This window comes from Acipenser ruthenus, chromosome 5 (assembly GCF_902713425.1).
Source record: "Acipenser ruthenus chromosome 5, fAciRut3.2 maternal haplotype, whole genome shotgun sequence".
Taxonomy (NCBI): Eukaryota; Metazoa; Chordata; class Actinopteri; order Acipenseriformes; family Acipenseridae; genus Acipenser; species Acipenser ruthenus.
The window spans coordinates 24,634,774-24,654,641 of NC_081193.1; the positions used below are offsets into that span (position 1 = coordinate 24,634,774).

General features: G+C 39.7%; 1 protein-coding gene across 1 annotated transcript in view; it reads right to left on the reverse strand.

Annotated features, from left to right (window-relative positions):
* The window catches only part of LOC117402852 (calpain-2 catalytic subunit-like), a 32,043-nt gene extending 12,449 nt beyond the window's left edge, over positions 1-19,594 (reverse strand). The window contains exons 1-7 of the mRNA XM_034004432.3: positions 19,154-19,594; positions 16,932-17,001; positions 5,357-5,475; positions 4,528-4,661; positions 1,829-1,997; positions 783-866; positions 148-233 (exon numbers count right to left, since the gene is read on the reverse strand). Coding sequence (XP_033860323.1) covers positions 148-233; positions 783-866; positions 1,829-1,997; positions 4,528-4,661; positions 5,357-5,475; positions 16,932-17,001; positions 19,154-19,390 — 899 coding nt within the window. The 5' untranslated portion in view covers positions 19,391-19,594. The remainder of the gene's footprint in view (positions 1-147; positions 234-782; positions 867-1,828; positions 1,998-4,527; positions 4,662-5,356; positions 5,476-16,931; positions 17,002-19,153) is intronic.
* Between the last annotated feature and the right edge of the window lie 274 nt (positions 19,595-19,868).

Consider the following 19,868-nt stretch of genomic DNA (forward strand, 5'->3'; position numbering starts at 1 on the left):
GTGTGAGGCTCATCTGCAGTGTTAATCCTAACACGCTTTCGAAGTCCCCTGTTACATATTTATAGTTTGTTTTCTCTTCTGCGATATTTACATTGTGACATTTTTTCTGAAACTCAATTAAAAATGTTCCCTCAGTCCGTAACCTACTTGTCACTCCAAGCACCGGTCCACTCCACCTGACCCCATGGATTCCTGACTCGGATCAGCTGTTCTGCACGACCTCGATAATTCACCTGAAAAACACCAAAATAGAAAACATTAACTTACTGTGAATTAAAAAAAAATAAAAAAAAACCTTTAATACAACTATTTATCTTTGCACAGGCCATAACACTGAGTGTCTTCAAATTAGCAACAACTTCAAAGAAGATCGCAAAATGGAAATGAAGATTTGGTGTAGTCTTGAAGAACATATGAAAAGGGTCCCTCCAGGGTTATTGTTAGATGGTAATGGAGGGACATTTTTTTTTTTTTTTTACAAGTCTAGAACACTACCCTTATAAACATGTACCATAGTAAAAGCATAGCAGTGTAATACAGCATAGTGAAAGCCCGGTAGAGAAATAGTTAAGCATTGTAAAGAATAGCGAGGTATGGTAAATATTAATAAACATGGCAAACCAGGGTAAACTATGGCAAACACTTAGTATAATCATGGGAAAAGCATGGTAACTGCAAAAATACAGTGGTAATCTTTTATAAGGGTAGTGTAAAACAGCAGGGGAATATGAAATACAAAGTAAAACACTACAATGAGATGAAGCACTTGGCTCACCACTTACCACTTCAGCACCTGTGAGTGAGTATGCATGTCCCTTCACCAGCTTCTGGGAAGTGACCGCCTCACTGTCTGATGCACTGGTGATCTACATGAAGAAAATCACAGTTAGTTATCAAGAATGATTTGGAAGTGGCAGTAAAGTATGTATATGATATTTAAAAATGTAAAAATGTAGAATTTTAAGAGCTTCCGTAAAAGTTTATTTTACAGCAGGAAAAAGTGTGCACTATACATTACCGGTAATTAAATTACAAGAAATGACCAATAATGTTTGCAGATAAGGTTAACATCAAGCACAAAAACCACTCTATATTTGGTTTCTTTATTGCTTGAATTTACATTTTCCTAAAACATATTCTTACCCAAGTTAAAAGTTAATTGGGAAACATTAACCCTTTGCAGTCAATTTATTAAGTGCGTCTCCGGCGCGTCAGCTCCACTTTATTTTCATACGCGCAGTTAATTTTAGATGCGCTCTTTAAAAGTATTTTTTTCCACAGTGAAACGGGTTTAAAAGGCCCTGCATATCAACAAAGCACTCACTAGGCATCTCCAGCCCTGCCCCACCCTTTCGTTCGCTATAGCTTTCACATATAAATAATAATAATAGTTGTACATACCGATCAATCATCTCCTGATCACTCGTTTTATCACCAGCCTCAATAATGCGATCCAAATCATTATTTTATTACTATAACATCTGAAAAAAGCTCTGCAAATGTCTGTGATATTCCCTGAGCGCTGATGCAGTAGCAGCCAGCTTGTTTCCTTATGGCTGCCGTTATCTGATGCCAGGGGCAAGTATGACTATTCATGAGATGCGCCCTTTTTTTTTTTTCAGCTTGTCTCGGCTCCTGTCAATCCCACTTGGCCATTGAATGGTTTTCTCGGCTTTTTCCGGAGAAAAAACGACTACCTGTTTTTTGCGTCTTTTTGATGATGTCGGACAGGGTCCGACATTGGACCGGATAGGAATAATTGCAATGTTAGACCAGGTCCGACATATAACCACTAAGGATTAAATGTGTAAAACAAATCCAGAATTACATCAATGGAGCATCCCAGAAGAGATCCTGAATCCAGGGCTTTCCTGATAATCTGAAAAAGGTTCTTTGGGGCTTTCTGCAGGTCGTACATTTCTGCAATTCCACCGGTGAAGTCTTCAAAGCCTTCGGTGGTGGAGCCCCCGGACAGGGCCTCATAGCAGCCATTCAACCTGCAAGACAAAGGTTTGAAAGTTCTTCAAGATGTTGTGCTGACCTGTTTCCCTGCACTGGGCAGCATGTCTTTAAGGGGTTGGTTCTTGACCGAACAAATCTCTTGGCACCTAACCTTACTGATGTGGGTTTTTACATTTCCAAGTATGACTAAGGGTAAATGCGATATTTAGGAAACTGGGTCAGTCTCTGTAGAGTAAGGGACACAACTTGAATTAGGTGGTTACCAGTTTATGTATATGTTACGGTAAAAGTCATAATATTGGCAGACCAAGCAAAGTGGTAAATGTCTGAAATAAACATGATAAGGCTTTACTTCGGACATTAACCGGTAATTCTTAATAACCAAGTGGCTTTGGCTAATGACAAATGTCTTGCTTTCACACATTGTAAGGCTTCAGGAGTCCTGTGTAACTCCAAGTGTCACAAGAGTCTACAATGCTGCAATAAGTAAGTAAATATATCTATTCACTGTCTGTCATTGTGCTGTTTCATGTCATAACCAAAGTGTCATTTTCTGTTGAAAAAACAAAGGTCCTAAATGATTTGATTTGCATTTAACCGAATATTATTTTTCATCAAACTACTACGTATTTGGAGTACAATATCCTTCAAAACCATTGTGAATTGTTTTAAAAGCAAATTTACCAGAATGTTGGTTGTTCTAAATAAGTGGATCACAATATTGTTCAGTACCATGAACTAGTTTAAATTGCTCAATTGTGCATTACTGTAAGCTTATTAATGATTATTTTGTTAATGGAAAATGTGTATGCAGAAATAAATATATTCTTCGCCATTACTGATTATTTTGTTAATTGACAATTTATATGCAGGAAAAATACCTTCTATGATAGACCTGCATTTGTTTCAAAATGCAACTGCAACCCTTTAAATAAATGTTATTTAACCAACAGAGTATAGATGGCTTCCCATGTACCCGCATGGACCTCTCAGAACTACATTTCCCATCATCCTCCTGCTCACATATGTAATGGAGATGGATTTACCAGTGAGCAGGAGGATGATTGGAAAAGTAGTTCTGAGAGGTCTGTACGGGTAGGGGTATTGAGGGTGAATGAAGCACTGCATAAATTACGAGTTGCACACGCAGCACTACCCTGTGTGAGCTACCCTGTGTGAGCTCCCCTGTGTGAGCTACCCTGTGTGAGCTCCCCTGTGTGAGCTACCCTGTGTGAGCTACCCTGTGGGAGCTACGCTGTGGGAGCTCCCCGGTGTGAGCTACCCGGTGTGAGCTACCCTGTGTGAGCTACCCTGTGGGAGCTACGCTGTGGGAGCTACCCTGTGGGAGCTCCCTGTGTGAACTACCCTGTGGGAGCTATGCTGTGGGAGCTACCCTGTGGGAGCTCGCTGTGTGAGCTACCCTGTGTGAGCTACCCTGTGTGAGCTACCCTGTGTAAACTCCCTGTGGGAGCTACGCTGTGTGAGCTCCCTGTTTGAGCTACCCTGTGTGAGCTACCCTGTAGGAGCTACGCTGTGGATGCTACCCTGTGTGAGCTACCCTGTGTGAGTTACGCTATGGGAGCCCTCCTTCTGCAGCAATATACTCTTGGCCCCGGGCACTAAAATGCCTACTTACGGCTCTGCAACAGAGCTAGACTGCAACAAGTAAATGCACAACGCAGAATGTGAGGCAGTGCAGTGTAAATCCTGAATCTACATGTTTACAGTACAGGACAGACTGGTTTAGCTGAACCAGCTACCACCCAAGGTATTACTGCACACGGACCACTGTATCAAAGTATGATCTTTATCGTGAGTAAATTTACTATAAATGTTTATTTTTAATGATTGTTTCCAAACTTAATATTGCCATAACTACAGCTGCAACCCTTCACTCTACAGAAACAAAAGGTCCCTCTTGAAACAGGTTTATTGAATTAGGCACACCGCCCCAAGCGAGCAACGCACAGGCTTCCCTGTTCTGTCAGGTTAGCTGCAATTAATTATTTAAGTAGAAACAGCACTAGCATGCCTTTAGCTACATCTAGGATGGGCTCTGAGGAAATGGGCATATTTCTGTAAGGTGGGGCTCTAGTTTTTTGTGAAAGCTTTTTTTAAAGATGGAATAAACAAGCCATGATTAATGGTGCTTATAAAAGTGTTTAACAAATGTATATGCAGGAATAAATACAATCTTCGATGATATACCTGCATTTACCAATAAGCTTTGATAAATCATAAGATTAACCGGTAAATGTCAGAAAAGCAATTTATTGCTTTATAATTTTGGACATGTACCACCTTATTTGGTAAATGTTGACATTACCGGTAAAATGTAAGATTGACCACATTCAGGCTTTTACCGTAACATATAAACTAATTAACCAACAGACTCAATCCCACTACCTGTATGAAGTACACGTACAGCCTTTTCTCACTTGTGTCCACTGATGCAGATCTTACCAACTCCACAGGCTAGCTTTTTTCTAAACTATACTATTTTTTCAAAGTGAGAAGTGTTTCTCTGACTTGACTTAACACAAATCACCAGGGAGACCTACTTACTTAGCATAGGCCTTCTCCAGCAGCGCGCTCCAGAACTCAGTCTTGTCTTCTGTGTGCACAAATATCAGTTCCCCATTCTTTGTGGGCAGCCTGTCGTCAACAACAACATCAACCCACTCGCCAAACTGCCAGAACTGAAATAGGAAATCACCAAATTAGAAAAACCATTGCAGCTCACTACACAACCCACTGCACACACATATAAGTAATAACACACACCCAACTGTGCACAATAAGGCTTCAATTCTATCAAGGGTTTCTGGTGACATATAAATCACGAGAGTGCTAGCACTGCTTTCGGTGTATATTATTTGTTATAATACACCGCAAAATAACAGACTAAAATAGTTTCCTTTTAACAACTGTGAGAAAAACATTGGAAAACAGAATTAACATTTTTAAAATAATTTAAGAATACATTTTTTTGGGTGGGGAGAGCGGGTAATGTATTATTACTAACAATCAGAGTAAATATTCACGTTGCTTTTTTGGAGGGTGGAGTTGGATGATTTCCTTGTCACTCAAGAGCCTTTGCTTTTACAGAGGGCATCTGGCTGAGGGAATTTCTTACTGTATTTATGTCACTTATTGTTTTTCTAAGAGTACTTGTGTTATTCTACTCTTCCACAAATTTCTCCGTCTTCTGCAAATACAACTTTAAATCTGCAGGCCATTGTTGGTTGTTTTGGTATTGACTATTTTGTTGTGTTCGTTTTTTTCAATGAGGACTCAAAAATGCTTCACGGTAAGTGCCTGTCAAATTGCCACAACTATTTACAGATAACACTCCAAACCATGACAGTGTCACTCGCTGTGTTTTCTCTTTTACCTGGAAGTGAAAGATTCCAACATAGTTCTCTTTAAAGCTTTGTCCGCTGGGAACGACTCGGGACAAAACATCCTCATTGAGGGTCAAAGAGGCGATGGCAGCCAGGAGCCAGCAGTCCCCTGATTGAAAAACCAAAAAGTGCAATTGAGAAAATATTTATAGTTTATTATTAGGGCTTCTGGTTTTCGTTTGTAACCGATAAAAACCCATAAAACACCCGATACAAAAAGATGTAATCGGTATATAGCCAATAAACACTGGAAAAACTGGAAATGGTTACTCAATTCACGTTGACCACCCCTTTCCATTAAAAAAACAAAACAAAAAAAAAACCTACTACAAAAAATAAAAATACCTTTCCCAGTGCAGCAAGCTGGGCAATGTCCCTCCTCCCTGACTTGTATCTATCATCGATTCATTCTGAATACTTTAAACCCACCCCAACTACTGAGTGGCAGCACATAACAAAAGGTTACGGACCTCGGTTCCCTGAAAGAGAAGATGACTGCCAATGATACTTTTGGGATATATGTCTGCTTGTCAGGTATGCGCTGAGCATTTTATATCAAAGCTGCCGACAGGCCCCCCCGCGGAGTGACGTCTTCGGTCCCGCCTCACCGATGCAATAAATAGTCACTGTGCGTAGATATCGGTCTCTTTTGCATTGACCCCGGGAATGTGAGTGATGCGACCTCACAAGGTTGACGGTCATCTTCTCTTTCAGGGAACCGAGGTTACATCCGTAACCTATCGTTTCCTTTCAATTCGAAGATGACCGGCAATGATACTTTTGGGAAAGTATACCAAAGCCGTCGTGAAGGAGAATGAGTGGACAGCATCGGTGGGACATCTTGCTACTGCCATCTAGCATTGGTGGTGTGAGCGTGCAACCTCAAGGACCCTAGTGCCTATTGAAGGCATAGAGGAATCTATGACATTAAGTCGGTAGAACCTGGTAAATGTACGCGGAGTAGCCCAGCTAGCCGCAGTACATATATTGGTCAACGAGGCACCTCTGACGCGGGCCCATGACGTAGCCACACCTCTGGTTGAGTGCGCAGCCACCCTCCCAGGTAGGGGTAGGCCGGCATGAGTATATGCAGTCGAAACCATGTCCATAATCCAATGGGACAGTCACTTCTTAGAGAGGGCTTGACCTCGGGTCCGTTCGCCATGATAAAAGTCAGACTTACGCAGCGCTCTCTTTCTATTCACATAGCATCTCAATGCCCGAACCAGGCAGAGGGAATTTAATCTCCTATCCGACTCCTCCTCGAAGGGAAGGGGATGGAAAGCAGTTCCACTGATTGATTCACATGAAACAATCATCTTAGGGAGGAAAGCAGGAATTGTGCGCAACGAAACCGTTTCCTTCGTCCCAAACACACATACAGGAACTGTGCACGGACAGTGCCTGTAGCTCACTGACCCACTTAGCTCATCTCTATGGTATCTATGGGCTCAAACAGGGCCTTAGTGAGAGCCTCGAGTACCACGTCTAGACTCCATTCAGGGAGGCTGTCCTTTATAGGAGGACATAACCGCCAAGCACCCTTTAGAAAATGGGTCTGGGGCAGCGTGGCACTGAAGGCGCCGCTGCACAGGCTCCAAAAAACCTCGAGGCGTTGAAGCGCCAAGGTGTGTAGCTCTCGAGGCACGAGGATGCCGAAGCACTGAGGCACCGAGGCTATAGAGCACTGGGGCACGAAGCCACGATGTCAGGAAGTGTTTTAACACAGAGGGCGCCGAGGTGCCAAGGCACCGAGGCATCGAGGCTTTTGTGCACTGAGGGTGCCGAGGGTACCACGGGCGTCAAGGCCTAGACACTGGGGCATCGAAGCACCGAGCACGAAGTATCGAGGGCAAAGCACCAAGGTACTGGGCTGAGTGTCTTTGTCTGGGCTGCTTGCAGTAACACAACCAGGGGCAGCGCGTAGCTTGCAACGGTGTGGAGCCTTCAGACAATTGTAGTGCAGTCACACGACCAGTGCAGCGCGAAGCTTGCAGTAGAGTGGAGCACTCAAAATGGCAGCTGGACCGCATGAAGCACGTAGCTGGTGCAGCGTGTAGCTTGCAGCAGGGTAGTGCAGTCACAGACCTGGAGAAGGGGGAAGAACAGACAGAGAAAAGAAACACACACACCTTTTTTTTTTATAGACAAACACACCGCTTTATGGGTGAGTGGTGATGTGCACGGTCTGCTCAACACTAAGGCCCAATGGAGGAAGCGTGTGGTTGTCGTTTATTTATTTATTTTTAAACTGCAATGCAGTAGAAAAGAGACACCCGACTGCAAGCTGGAGTGTTTTTTTGTTGTTGTTTTTTATTTTTTTACTGAAACAGAAAAACAGTAGTAATCAGTGACCAGCCAGTCAAATTTGATAGTAGTGTCACATGATAATAAGGATAGACCAACAAGTCAGACAGACAGCGTATATGATACATTCTGATTCCTGCATTTCATCCAATTAATTATATAGGCTACAGATATACAATACAGTGTGTATGTGGATAAGCGAATGTTAATGTCCACAATTACAATAAGCTATAACATTACTATGAATACATTTATCTTACAATAATAAAATATATTAATTTCCAATGTATGCAGTATGCCTGTCATTCCTACATTAACCCCCAATCATAACATATTTAATTTTCGCAATCATAACATATTTAATTTTAACAGTAAACAAAGTGAAAGAAAAACTTCAGGTCTGCCTTCTTGCTCTCAAAAGCCTAGAATTAAAAGTACAGTAGTGAAAACATTGTTTAAAAAATGAATACCAATATATTTATTATGTTTGACATATTACATATGTAGACCTACCAACTAAATAATTCTATTATCCTTTGCAGCATGTGTTTACGTCTTGTGACAAAAACGTGTATTATGATTGGGCTGCATTAGGTTGTTGTCTGTGTGCTGCCAGCTTGGCGACTGCATGCTTGTCTCTCGTGTGACCAACCGCAAACTGCAAGGCAACATGCAGGCAAATAATGTGTTCATTTTGTTGCCGTCGACTAAAGTTGCCCGTGTGACCAGGCCTTAAGGATTTCATTGTGGAAGACAGCAAAGGAAAGAAGGTACAACTTAAGTGTGCAAGTACTGTCGAGTTACTACTATAGATATTGTGACAGAAAAAAACGCCCAAGCATTTTGGAAAGTAACCGAAAAAAATAATTTCATACATTATATAAAAAGCGAAAGCCCCGGAAAAAAAAAAAAAAACGATTTACATAAAACTTGAAAATAGCTAAAAAATAAGCAACGAAAAATGAAATGAATAAAAAACGAAAAACAGAAGCCCTAATTATTATTACAAACCTCAGAACTTCAACCTCAGATAACTGTCTTAGCTAGCATTATTACTGTACATTTTAGACAGAACTATTTCTCAGTAGGCCTAAGTTAAAAATTATTAGAAAAAAAATGTTTAAAAATCCTGAAATAACTACTCCATTCATACCTATTCCCTGTTGTTTTAATGTGCTTCAGTTATGGTAACACTGACACTGTTTAAAAGAATATACAAGAAAAAAACTATTGATCAAGCACAGGCTATATATGAAATATTGGTATATTAAATGCTCAATAAATAAGCATACTAAAATGTATGTATGTATGACTGTGAAAAAAGTTGTAAAAATGCCGTTACACAATATGAAGCCCTCTGACTTCAAATATATGTTATTTAACCAACAGAGCTAGACAGCAACAAGTAAATGAACAGCAGAGAATGAGAGGCAGCGCATTGTAAATCCTGAACCTACAGGTTTACAGGACAGGAGAAACTGGTTTAGCCTTTTTATGTTTGTTTCAAAACCTAATATTGCCAGTACTGTAGTGCTGCAATCCTTCACGCTAAAGAAACAAAAGATCCCTCTTGAAACAGATTTATTTAATTAGGCACACCGCCCCAAGCTCTCAGGTTGTGAGCAAAGCAGAGGCTTCCCTGTTCTGTCAGGTTAGCTGTAATTACTATTTAAGTAAAAACAGCACTAGCATGCTTTTAGCTACATCTAAAGCCCCTTTCACACTGGCATGATCGACCCGGGTCAGAACCTATCTTGATAAAGCAGGGCTGACCTGGGTGACAGATGCAAGTACACAATGCGCATATCAATGCCCCGGAAGCAGCTTGTTACAGACGCTTCCATCCAAGCTTCTCTGGATTGAACCGTCAGCCCAAATGTTGATTAGAGCAAATGTTTCTACATCCCTGCTGCAATCTGGCTCATGGAGTGTCTCAAGCAACAGAAAGAGGGCTAAACAGAATAAACAGAAATGTTCCTTGAGGAAGTGAAACCTTCACAAAGTGTTAATGGTGGCCAACATTTTCTTGTATATTGGCAGACACATTGCTTTTGCATGCAATAGGTGTTTTTTTATTATCTGTAAATTGTGGGGGTGGAACTACATACAATCGATGTGCCAGAGAACTTCAGGGAAGTATATTCAGAGCATAAAATGCAAGGGAACTATTTACATTAAATGGCAGTGAACTATTTTCTGTGTGCATAAAATGAAGTATATACATAAAATGCCAGGGAACGTTATACATAAAATGCCAGGAAATAGAACTATATTAATCAAATACCAGAGAAGATAACTATATAAGAAAATCCTGGGAAGCGAACCAATTTCTTTATCTTCTGTTACAGTCTCATTTTTATGGAGTTTTCCAAATCCAAATCGATTTGAGTGTTGCTTCAGTTTCTTTGACATTATATTTAGGGTAATTAAGAGATATTTTGAGAAAATGTTTTTTTTTTTTTTTAAGCTGTGTATTTATTTTAACCCCCTCTGTCTGTGCAATAAGTCAGCACAGACACCTCAACACTCCTTTCGTCCCATGGGGTGAGGGGAATCTACTCGCTTTTAAAGTTTTTTAGTTTCTTAATTTTCTTTAAGTTGGCAATAGTCGTCTTCCGAACTGCAGACAACACAATGAATATGAATGATAATTTCAGTTGTTCTACCATAAATTGACTGGCTGGTGTGCGTTACTATGGAAACAAGGAAAAGGGGCTGGTTCCACAAAAGGACTGGCTCTGTGAGATCAACAGGGTGGTGCAGATTCTGACAGTTAAGCAGAAAGCCTTCATTACAGAACCAAAGTTCTGTTCTATATCCTGTAAATGCTTAGTAGCCATACTGGCCACGTTAAAATTGAAGGTTGCATTTGGCAACGGGGCAAACTCCTTTGAACCACCCTACCCCCAAGTATATGAATATGCTCACTGCCTGCATATTTGTCTTTTCTCCAGACAACAGGCGTGTCCCTGAGAAACATGTCACTTAACGCATAAAGCAATAGTCAAAAATGGAGACACGCATCCTTTCGTGCCAGGCTGCATCTGGAACAAATTTAAGCTTTTTAAACTTATCCGCAATTAAACGTTCCTGGCACAACCCACTTTGTATAACCCCTTTTATCCTGGAAGCCCACATGCCGTCTCTGTTGAATTACAGACATCAACCTCATCTTGTGTTGGTCTGGTACTAATGAACGGGAAACAGAAATCACACAAACAAAAGGTAGGATCAGAACCAGAAATTGTTCATGTGAATCTCTAAATGTTTACTAAAGGGCTGTCCTTAGCTCTACTGGGGTGGCAGTTCCATTGATCCTGCTGCTAATTTCAGTATTGCAGTTTCTACTTCAGTATACCACAGTTTACTGGTGTATACTTTGAAATACTGAAGTATTGTATAGTACCCATAGTAAATACTGAAGAATGCAATAACCACTTTGCAGTATTTAAAGCACATAATTACAGCACATAATTCGTGCATTTTACAAGAGTTTACAACAGAATAGTATAGAATACTGAAGGAAATAATAGTAACCATAGGTCATATAGTGTACCGTGAACGCAGAGGGAGGAAAAACATGACATGAAATTGGCACTGCTTACCCACAGATAAGACTTCTGTCAAAATAGTCATACTTCTGTAAACCAGCTTTCCTCCCTACATCCGGTTCCTTTCTGAATTATGTCATATTACAGTCTCAAACTATACAGTATTTTGACTTTTTGAAGTTGTGCTTGAATATAGATGCAACTACACTGGCGGTGTTTACATGCTACAGTTTTAATCGCGCTACTATAGTGCATGCATGACGTGTCACGTGCAAATGACGCATGATTGTGCTTGTTCCAAAAGTGCACGGCAAAAAAAGTGTGTGACTTAAGTGTCATTACACTTTGGTAAAGCACGGTAAAGTGCGCGCTAATTGGCCTAATTAGTCCCATAGCAACAAACTCCACAGTCGTGCAAAATACTTAACGATAGACTTTCATGAAATAACACGATACCTCCTCCACTTCCCCTATGTAAAAGAACGCTCTTCTCTGGGATACGGTCTTTCTGTCCTCCTCTGTAGCGTAAGTAAGATTTTCCTTATCCCAGTCTTTCTAATACAAATCAGTTAAATATCCATCCATCCATATATAAATTGCATATAGAGATGTTGATTTATACCATTATTTATTCATTTCAGTGTATTATGAACAATGCATGAGAACTACTAGATCGTTATGACCACCATTATTATCATAATAATAATACTACGAATAATGTTGCTACCGCGGTAAATATAGCTTGACGTTTGATATTCGTTTGATATTCGACTGAAGCTAACCCGACATGAATGAAAATGGCTGTATCTCGCCAACCACAGAAGCTAGAGTGCTCAAACCAACTTTAATTTAAAGGAGACCAATTGTGAATTGTTTCACAGTCTCTGCTTTACATGTGAATCCTAAGAATAATTTCTGGAAAATAATAACATACCGCACATACGCCCATTAGCCTCAGCCACCCGTAAAAGTGCTTTATCTCCCCAACCACAGTAGCTAGAGCGTCCAAACCAACTTTAATGTGAAGAAGACCAATTGTGAATTGTTTCACAAGCTCTCCTTTACATGTAAATCAAACAAATAAATTGTGAAAAACAATAACATACCGCATATACACACACAGCCTACCTGACACGCGTAACAACACTTTATACACAGCAGCTACAGCGCTCAAACCAACTTTAATTTAAAGGATGCCAAATGTGAATTGTTTCACAGTCTGTGTTTTACCTGTGAAGCCTAAGAATAATTTGTGAATACAATAACATATCGCATATACACAACACCGTCCCAGCGTCAATTAAAAGTGCTCGATATCCCCACCCACAGCAGCTAGCATTTTCAAAACAACTTTAATTTAAAGACCAGTTGTGAATTGTTTCACAGCTTCTGTTTTACATGTGAATCCTAATAATAATTTGTGAAAAAACAAATGGTTGGGGATATCAAGCCATTTTACGCATGTCAGACTAAGTGTGTGCGCATATGCAATATGTTTTGTTTTTCACACATTATTCTTAGGATTCACATGTAAAACAAAAGCTGTGAACCAATTCACAACTGTTGTTCTTTAAATTAAAGTTGGTTTGAACGCTGTAGCTGCTGTAGCTGCTGAGGAGCATCGTCTGATGCACCTGGAGTAGAGAAGGATGTACCGTCTGATTGAACGCACCGCTGCCAGGCAGGATCGGCAATACAGCCACTGCTTGGAAAGGCTGGACCACGCTGATCAACAGCACCAAGAGGTGCTTGCGTTGCACGCCGAATTTCTGAGCACAATTACAAGAGAACTGCAAGTGCCTACCCCAGCTCCCGCTGAGGTGGACACCCGTTCTGCTGTGCACAGTTCTGCAGAAGCAGCAGTCCGAGAAGTTTGTACAGAGCAATACCCACTCGCTTCTGCAGAGGCACAGGTGTACGGACATGTATTGGTGACTGCTCCTTGTCCACCCGTACAAGTTCCAGCAGGTGGTCAAACGTAGCTCGGATGACTAGAAATGTTTTAATCCATTGTTTGTCAGAGAAAGACTCGTGAAGCACAACCTCCTCCCACCAAACAGAGGGACGATGATGCGCCCGCATTGGTTTTTCGTGCAGATGCACAAATATAGGTCTGTACATAGGGACGAAGTGGATGAGGGTGTCTGCTGGAAAGAAAGCTCTAGATAAGAAAGCAATAGATGCACGATTCCTTTCCTGGAAACCCATTGCATGGGACTGAAGGAGTTCTTCCCATACAAGACTTAATCTAGCCAGTGTTTCTCTGCATCTTCTCCATCCATTTTTGTTGCAACTACGTTGTAAGTAGGCCTATGGTTTTATATACCCTTATAACTAATTAGCAAATACACACAAATTATGTATTTATTATATTAACAGCGTTTGTGTAAGTTTCCACAGTTTCTGCATAATTAATTTTAATATTTCAACAAAGTACCTGTGTTTGAAACCAACACATCATTAGTTGTTTTTAATATATTTGTTCCACATTAAGGCATATTTGTGATTACTGAACGCATGATACTTTTGTTTAGCACATTAACAGTTACGCAGTTGGCTAAGACTAATATATATGGGTGTGTGAAAGGACATCAGTAGCCTAAAGCCCGCCGCACACAGCCCGACTCAAGCCGTCCCGACTCATCTCATCTCAACTGGCCGTACACAGTCTGGATGAATTGTATCAGTGTGTGTGCACTTAAAACAAAGATTATGCAGATTTCAGTCTTCAGATGTCTTCAGATTTGAAGATTGAACATGTTGAATCTTTTTCAGACGCAGTTTCGTTCAGATGTGATCAGTCTGTCTGTGTGTGGTGGTTGCCGACCAAGACTGACTGAGACCGATTAGTCATAAGGGTGTCAACCAATGGTGAAGCAGGTTTAAGTGACGTAGCTTGTCATATAACTTGTCATACAAGATGGCGGAATATTGACAGCTTTAGTTCCACAGGTAAAAATACATTAGTCTTGAATTGCTCCGAGTGCCCCGAATTAAAAAATACCAGATATGTGCACATTTGAATAGTGTTTTTTTTAGGCGTTTACTAATCAAAGGTAAAATATCAATTTACCATTTTATTATCAATCTACTGGCAGCCTATATTTTCTTACTGCGCTAAAACAGAAGTTACCGGTGCGTCGATCTCCAATAGGTCACAAATCACAAGCTCCAAGATCCACACGCTGAGAAAAAAACACCAAAGTCAAATAAAAAATCAACAATCAAAAAAGTGTAGTAGACAAGCTATACAAAAAGTCAAACACTGCCTGAAACGTTTGCACGGTGTAAATAGTAAATTAATTAATAGGCTAAGCGCTTCTTTTGGTTGCCTCGCGGCGCTGTCTCCGCTGTCTAATCAGCATACGATGCCATGCATAATGTTAGGGTTGCTATGTTGGGCTAAGTTAATACAAAAATGTGTACAGGGCAGTATTAATTGCATTTGTATACATAGTAATCACCAGGATCTAGTTGTGGTCCGTCTAATTCAGTCTTAGCAGTGTGCGACACCCAGTCGGGAAAAACTCAATTGTGACACCAAACCAAAACTGAGCACAACTGATCGCAGAATCTGTGCATACTCAGATGAGATGAGTTGGGATGGCTTGAGTCGGGCTGTGTGCAGCGGGCTTAAGAAGCATAAGAAAAGCAGTAATGGGAATTGGTGAGTGCTGTTGGTTTTTGTACACATGCTACTTCTACCATTTCTAGAACAACTAATTCTAAACAATAATAGTAATAACTATTATTATTTTCTTCTTCTTGGCAGCATGAACCGTTTTAACTGCAAGCCCTTTGCATTCTAGACAGATGGGGGTAACCTTCTCTTCATCTCTGCCTAGCGCGTAAAGCCTCATGTAAACCCCTATGCATTATTTGAACGATATCCTTTATCGCACAGCATCTCTTTTCAGCGTGTTTGGTGATATTTAAATAAACCCTCCCAATATTTTTGTGTTTGTATTTGGACGACTAAATTCTCTCTCTAAAATAAACTCTCACGTAAACGTGGAAGCAGAACTGTCATGACCATAAAAGCGCGAGAGATCGTTGTCACGCTTTTCAGTTTTTGCTTGTAAACTGCCCCACTGTAAGGTAGGCCACACTGTTGTAGGGATATTCATCCCCCACTAGAATACAAATAATTCATATCAATCTTTGCCTTGTTTCATAACCTTGTGTTCCAGGAGTAACTCAAGAGTGTATATCTGTTTAGCTTGAAAACAAGCCCCACCCAGTCTTTTTTTTTTTTTTGGTAACTCATGTCTGACTCATTCTTCTAGCAGGATGTAGTAAAAGTTATTCACCCAGAGAACAATAGACTGCCTTCATGCCATATTCTAACCCTATTCTCAAGCGCAGGCCGTTTAAATTATTTGCCATTGGTGCAACACATACAAGCAATAAAATTAATTCAAGTTAAATTAGCATAATGCTACTCTTCCCCCACCATGGTGAACCTGTCATTATTGTCCTGCTCTGGTGACAATTAAACATGTACAGTAACTAACCATGGCAACAGTCAGACACATTAAGATGTAAACGGGTTATGACATTGCTGTACAGTGTAAACAGGTTATGACATTGCTGTACAGTGTAAACTGGTTATGACATTGCATGCTGTCACTGTAATATGGTTCTATTGCTTACTGTAAAAACGAGGGTTACATAACTGTAAAATAAAATATCTCTAAAGGGGGGGGGGTGCATAAAAAAAGGCTGGGAACCACTGGCTCAGAAGGAAGGAAAAAAGACAACTTGCAAGATTTGCTCTTCGGGGCTTTCCTTTCACGGCAGTACTACAAGTTTATCTTATCATCTGAGTTGCAAGTAAGTTGATTTTTCTTTTAAACAATGTATTCTATTAGTTTGAATCTGTACCATAGCAGTACATTTACAGCTATAGCCTAAGTCGAAGTCTTAATTATGACATATTCAACTAACTAAATTAAACTAAAACAAAACAGCACTCAATTCAATAAATTACAACAACGGCCCAACATATCCAACACAGTATTGGTTGTAGTACAGCTGCTAATGTACAGTAATGCATGGCACAGTATTTATGTATTATATTAAAAGACTTGCTTCTGTTAACTTCAGATTACATGCAAGTAAACATTTTCATTTATTGTCAAATTGTTAAATTAAAGTTGCCTGTAAAACGTTAGGTGTCATTAATTAATGCTTGGAAAAGATAGCATTAATACCAAGTGTTACTTTTAGTTATCTTTCACTACAATTGCATGTTATAGCAAACGGGTGAGATTAATCGATCAATTCATCATCCAGATGGGGTGATTAATCGATTCAAAGAAAATGCCTAGATTAAAACCCCTAATTTGTACCATTATGATTCCTTTGTAATGTGAACATTTTACCACTGCGTTACCATTTTATCAATTAGCTACCCTTGTGCTACCATTTCCTTTTCTAACTGCTGCCCCTAGCGTATTTAAAACATCTGTATCATTGATCACATAAAAGAATTTTGTGATGTGAGAATGGGCAGATTTAATAGAGAGTGTTTATTTGAAAAATAAATATACTCATGCAACATCTAAAACAGGCAGGGCATGTTGTCACACTGGGTTTTCTATGCAGTCAAACCTGCTTAATATCACTCATGTTAATGCCATTATATTCAAGGACAGTAAGCCCGTCACAGCATCCTACAGTACATCAAGTGAATCATTTGACTTACCCAGGGCTCCTTGGCAGATGTCCGTTCTTGTGGCACCAGCATCAATGAACTTGGGACTGGAACACACCTCCTAACAAATGGCAAATAAACAAGTTTCAATATATATTTCATTGCATACTGGGAGTAAACAGGGTGAAGATTCTGGTGGTGTCGTGATGGACACATTCTGTACAATGCTAAAAATTAAATACATTAGATTAAGACATGAAAATCTACCTTTTTTCCTAATAACAATGCATAGCTTTTTTTTCTTGTATGTTAAACATCTTATGTAAAATACTGTATATAGCGGATCCCTCGTGGATACCCTGTCATTGTTCTATGCAAGTTTCACAAACATCTAGAGGTCCACTGTGAAAGTAATGTGTGCTGATGTGCCTTTTCATGGCTTTTCAAGGTTGCTCTAATTGTGTTTTTATATAGGGTTGATTTGATCAGCCTAGTCCGCTCATGATAAGCATCTGCATCTCTTTTGTGTTTACAAGCCAAGTCTCAAAAGCCCATTTGTGTATGTGTGTGCTGCTGGTCAGATCTGGTAGTATAGACAGTAGGCTAGTAATGAGTGTCCAGTGCAACAGTAAAAGATTACTGTTAAAATAAAACTAATTTTGGCATGTAAAATGTAAAAAACTGTTGATAAACAAACAAAAAGATAGAAATACAAAACATCAGACTGATGCTGGATAAAAGACCACAAAGGAACACAGTTACAGCTACATAGACGCTAGGGTATTAGAAATCTGCTGTTACAATGTAGAAAAAATCAACAGTGACAACACTGGAGGGAACCACAAAAAAAAAAAATTAATTAATGATAAATTGAAGCGGCAGTGTCCCATAATCCTCCTTAATTCACTGGTGGTTGTTTACAACATAGTTGTCAGAAAGGCCATTATTGATAGTCCAGTGTGTTTACAATGCTGACATCAAATTCATATTTCAACATGGGCTTCTCATGCAACAAGAGTCTGACTTTTAAAAAGTTTAAAGCGGGACACTACACTGTTAAGGAGTCCTGGAAAACACGCAAAATTCAAAATGTTATTATTAGCATTCTAGTTTAACTAAAATGCACATGACTGCTTTGTGACATAAGCAAACTCAAAATACAACACAAGCATGCATGAGATAATAAAAAGTGTGCCTCTTTAATCAACCATGTTGAACTTGCAAGATAAGTATATGCAATACAGTGATGCCTCAATTTGAGTATACAGTGCCGTGTGTACTGTTTTCACGCTTAATCCAGGACTTGAATCTGGTAGTCAAATGCGAGAGTAGCTAATGCGGCTTTGCTTCCTGTTCTGTTCTGCTCTTTATCGTAAACATCATCAGCAGGCGGTACTTGGTATCTGTACCCAACAGCTACGCGTTAGTTATCCGGCGGTCACAGGGCGTATACGTCAAAAAGCAACTGTAAAGGTTGTTGTAATTTCTATAAGCATAAATACTTAACACATGCGTTCAATGTGAAGACCTTTCCACTTCGCAAGGAATTAGAAATATATTGAGCTGACAACTAATAAACTTGGCCTGGTTTCAATTCCATTCTAGCGGACTATATTACCAGTGCCAGAGAAACTTTTTAACCCCATTGCTGCCCAATAACTTGAAAGGGCGTCTTCAATTTATAAAAAAAAATCATTTAGACTGTTAATTATTATTTTTGTTTTAAATTGATGACGCATTATAAATACACTGTACCTATATGTATTTATATATGAGCTACCCGAAGGTATTGTATCATTTCACTTTTCTCCTGTTCCAACATACCAGGACAGGAGCATACGGAGTTAAAATATGTAGGCCTATCTGTTGACTGTGACACACTAATGTGTATTGATTGCATGCAGGCAGATTAACTGTATATTGTTATTAGATTGTATATGTAAAATAAATATAATTAATTATAAACATTAAAAAAAAAAAGAATATTCTTGAATAACATAGCCTATACATGCTCACTGACGGGCCTTTTAGGTCATTTTATATGCATGTTTTAAACATTACTGTAAACCGCATCACCCCCACTAAAAAAAAAAAAAAAAAATCCAGGATTTTGATGCCCAGTGTATTTTACAGCATTCCTTTCTTTGTAAGTAATTATATTTTGTATGCACAGATGACAGTACAGATCCATAATGTTGATACAGCTTGACGTTGAAATAACCCCAGTAAACCACTAGCCGCTTACTACGACTCTATAGCCAAATATTACTTACTCCGGGTCTTTTCCATTGGATTCCACGGGTTTTGGAGGAATTAGGTCCAAGTTCTTTGAATCCCAAGGACTCGGGTACTGCAGGAAAAGTGTTGTCTACAAACAGTTTTCCAGCTTGAAGGCACTGGTTTCGGAGCGCTTCAAAGTCTTGATTCAGGTATTTTACTGCGTTCGAATTGCTTCCAAAGCCAGCGGCCGCCGCTCTCTCTTTGGCTAATTTGGATGCCATCCCTGTCATGTTCTCTTAGTACTGTGTTCACTACACTTACCTGTAAAAGTAAAATGAAGTCCACGTCTCTTTCAGCACTTCTGCAAAATACAAACAACTAAATGAGCCTAAAGCTACATTCTTCACCGCCCTTAATGCAAGTATAGGCGTGGTCATTAAGCAAGTTTGTACTGCTGGCTCGCCTGCTGTTTAATTGCACATTATTTTGTAGTAACCTTCTAGCAAATGTCATAACCGTACCCGTTTTACTATACAGCGTCGGTTAAGAAGGTACACCTGAACCGCTAATTTACTTTTCAACACTGCAATAATGTCTTCAAAACAATACAGGAAGACTGAACTTGTATGTTGCAGTACTGTCAGCTCTCACTTATTTGCCGTGACTCCCGTTTTTGAATACTTCTCCCGGACAACTGCTGGGCCAGATTTTCTCACGTATTTTGCTAAAAACTACTGTTAGACCTTTAATTTCTACAAAAGTCATGTA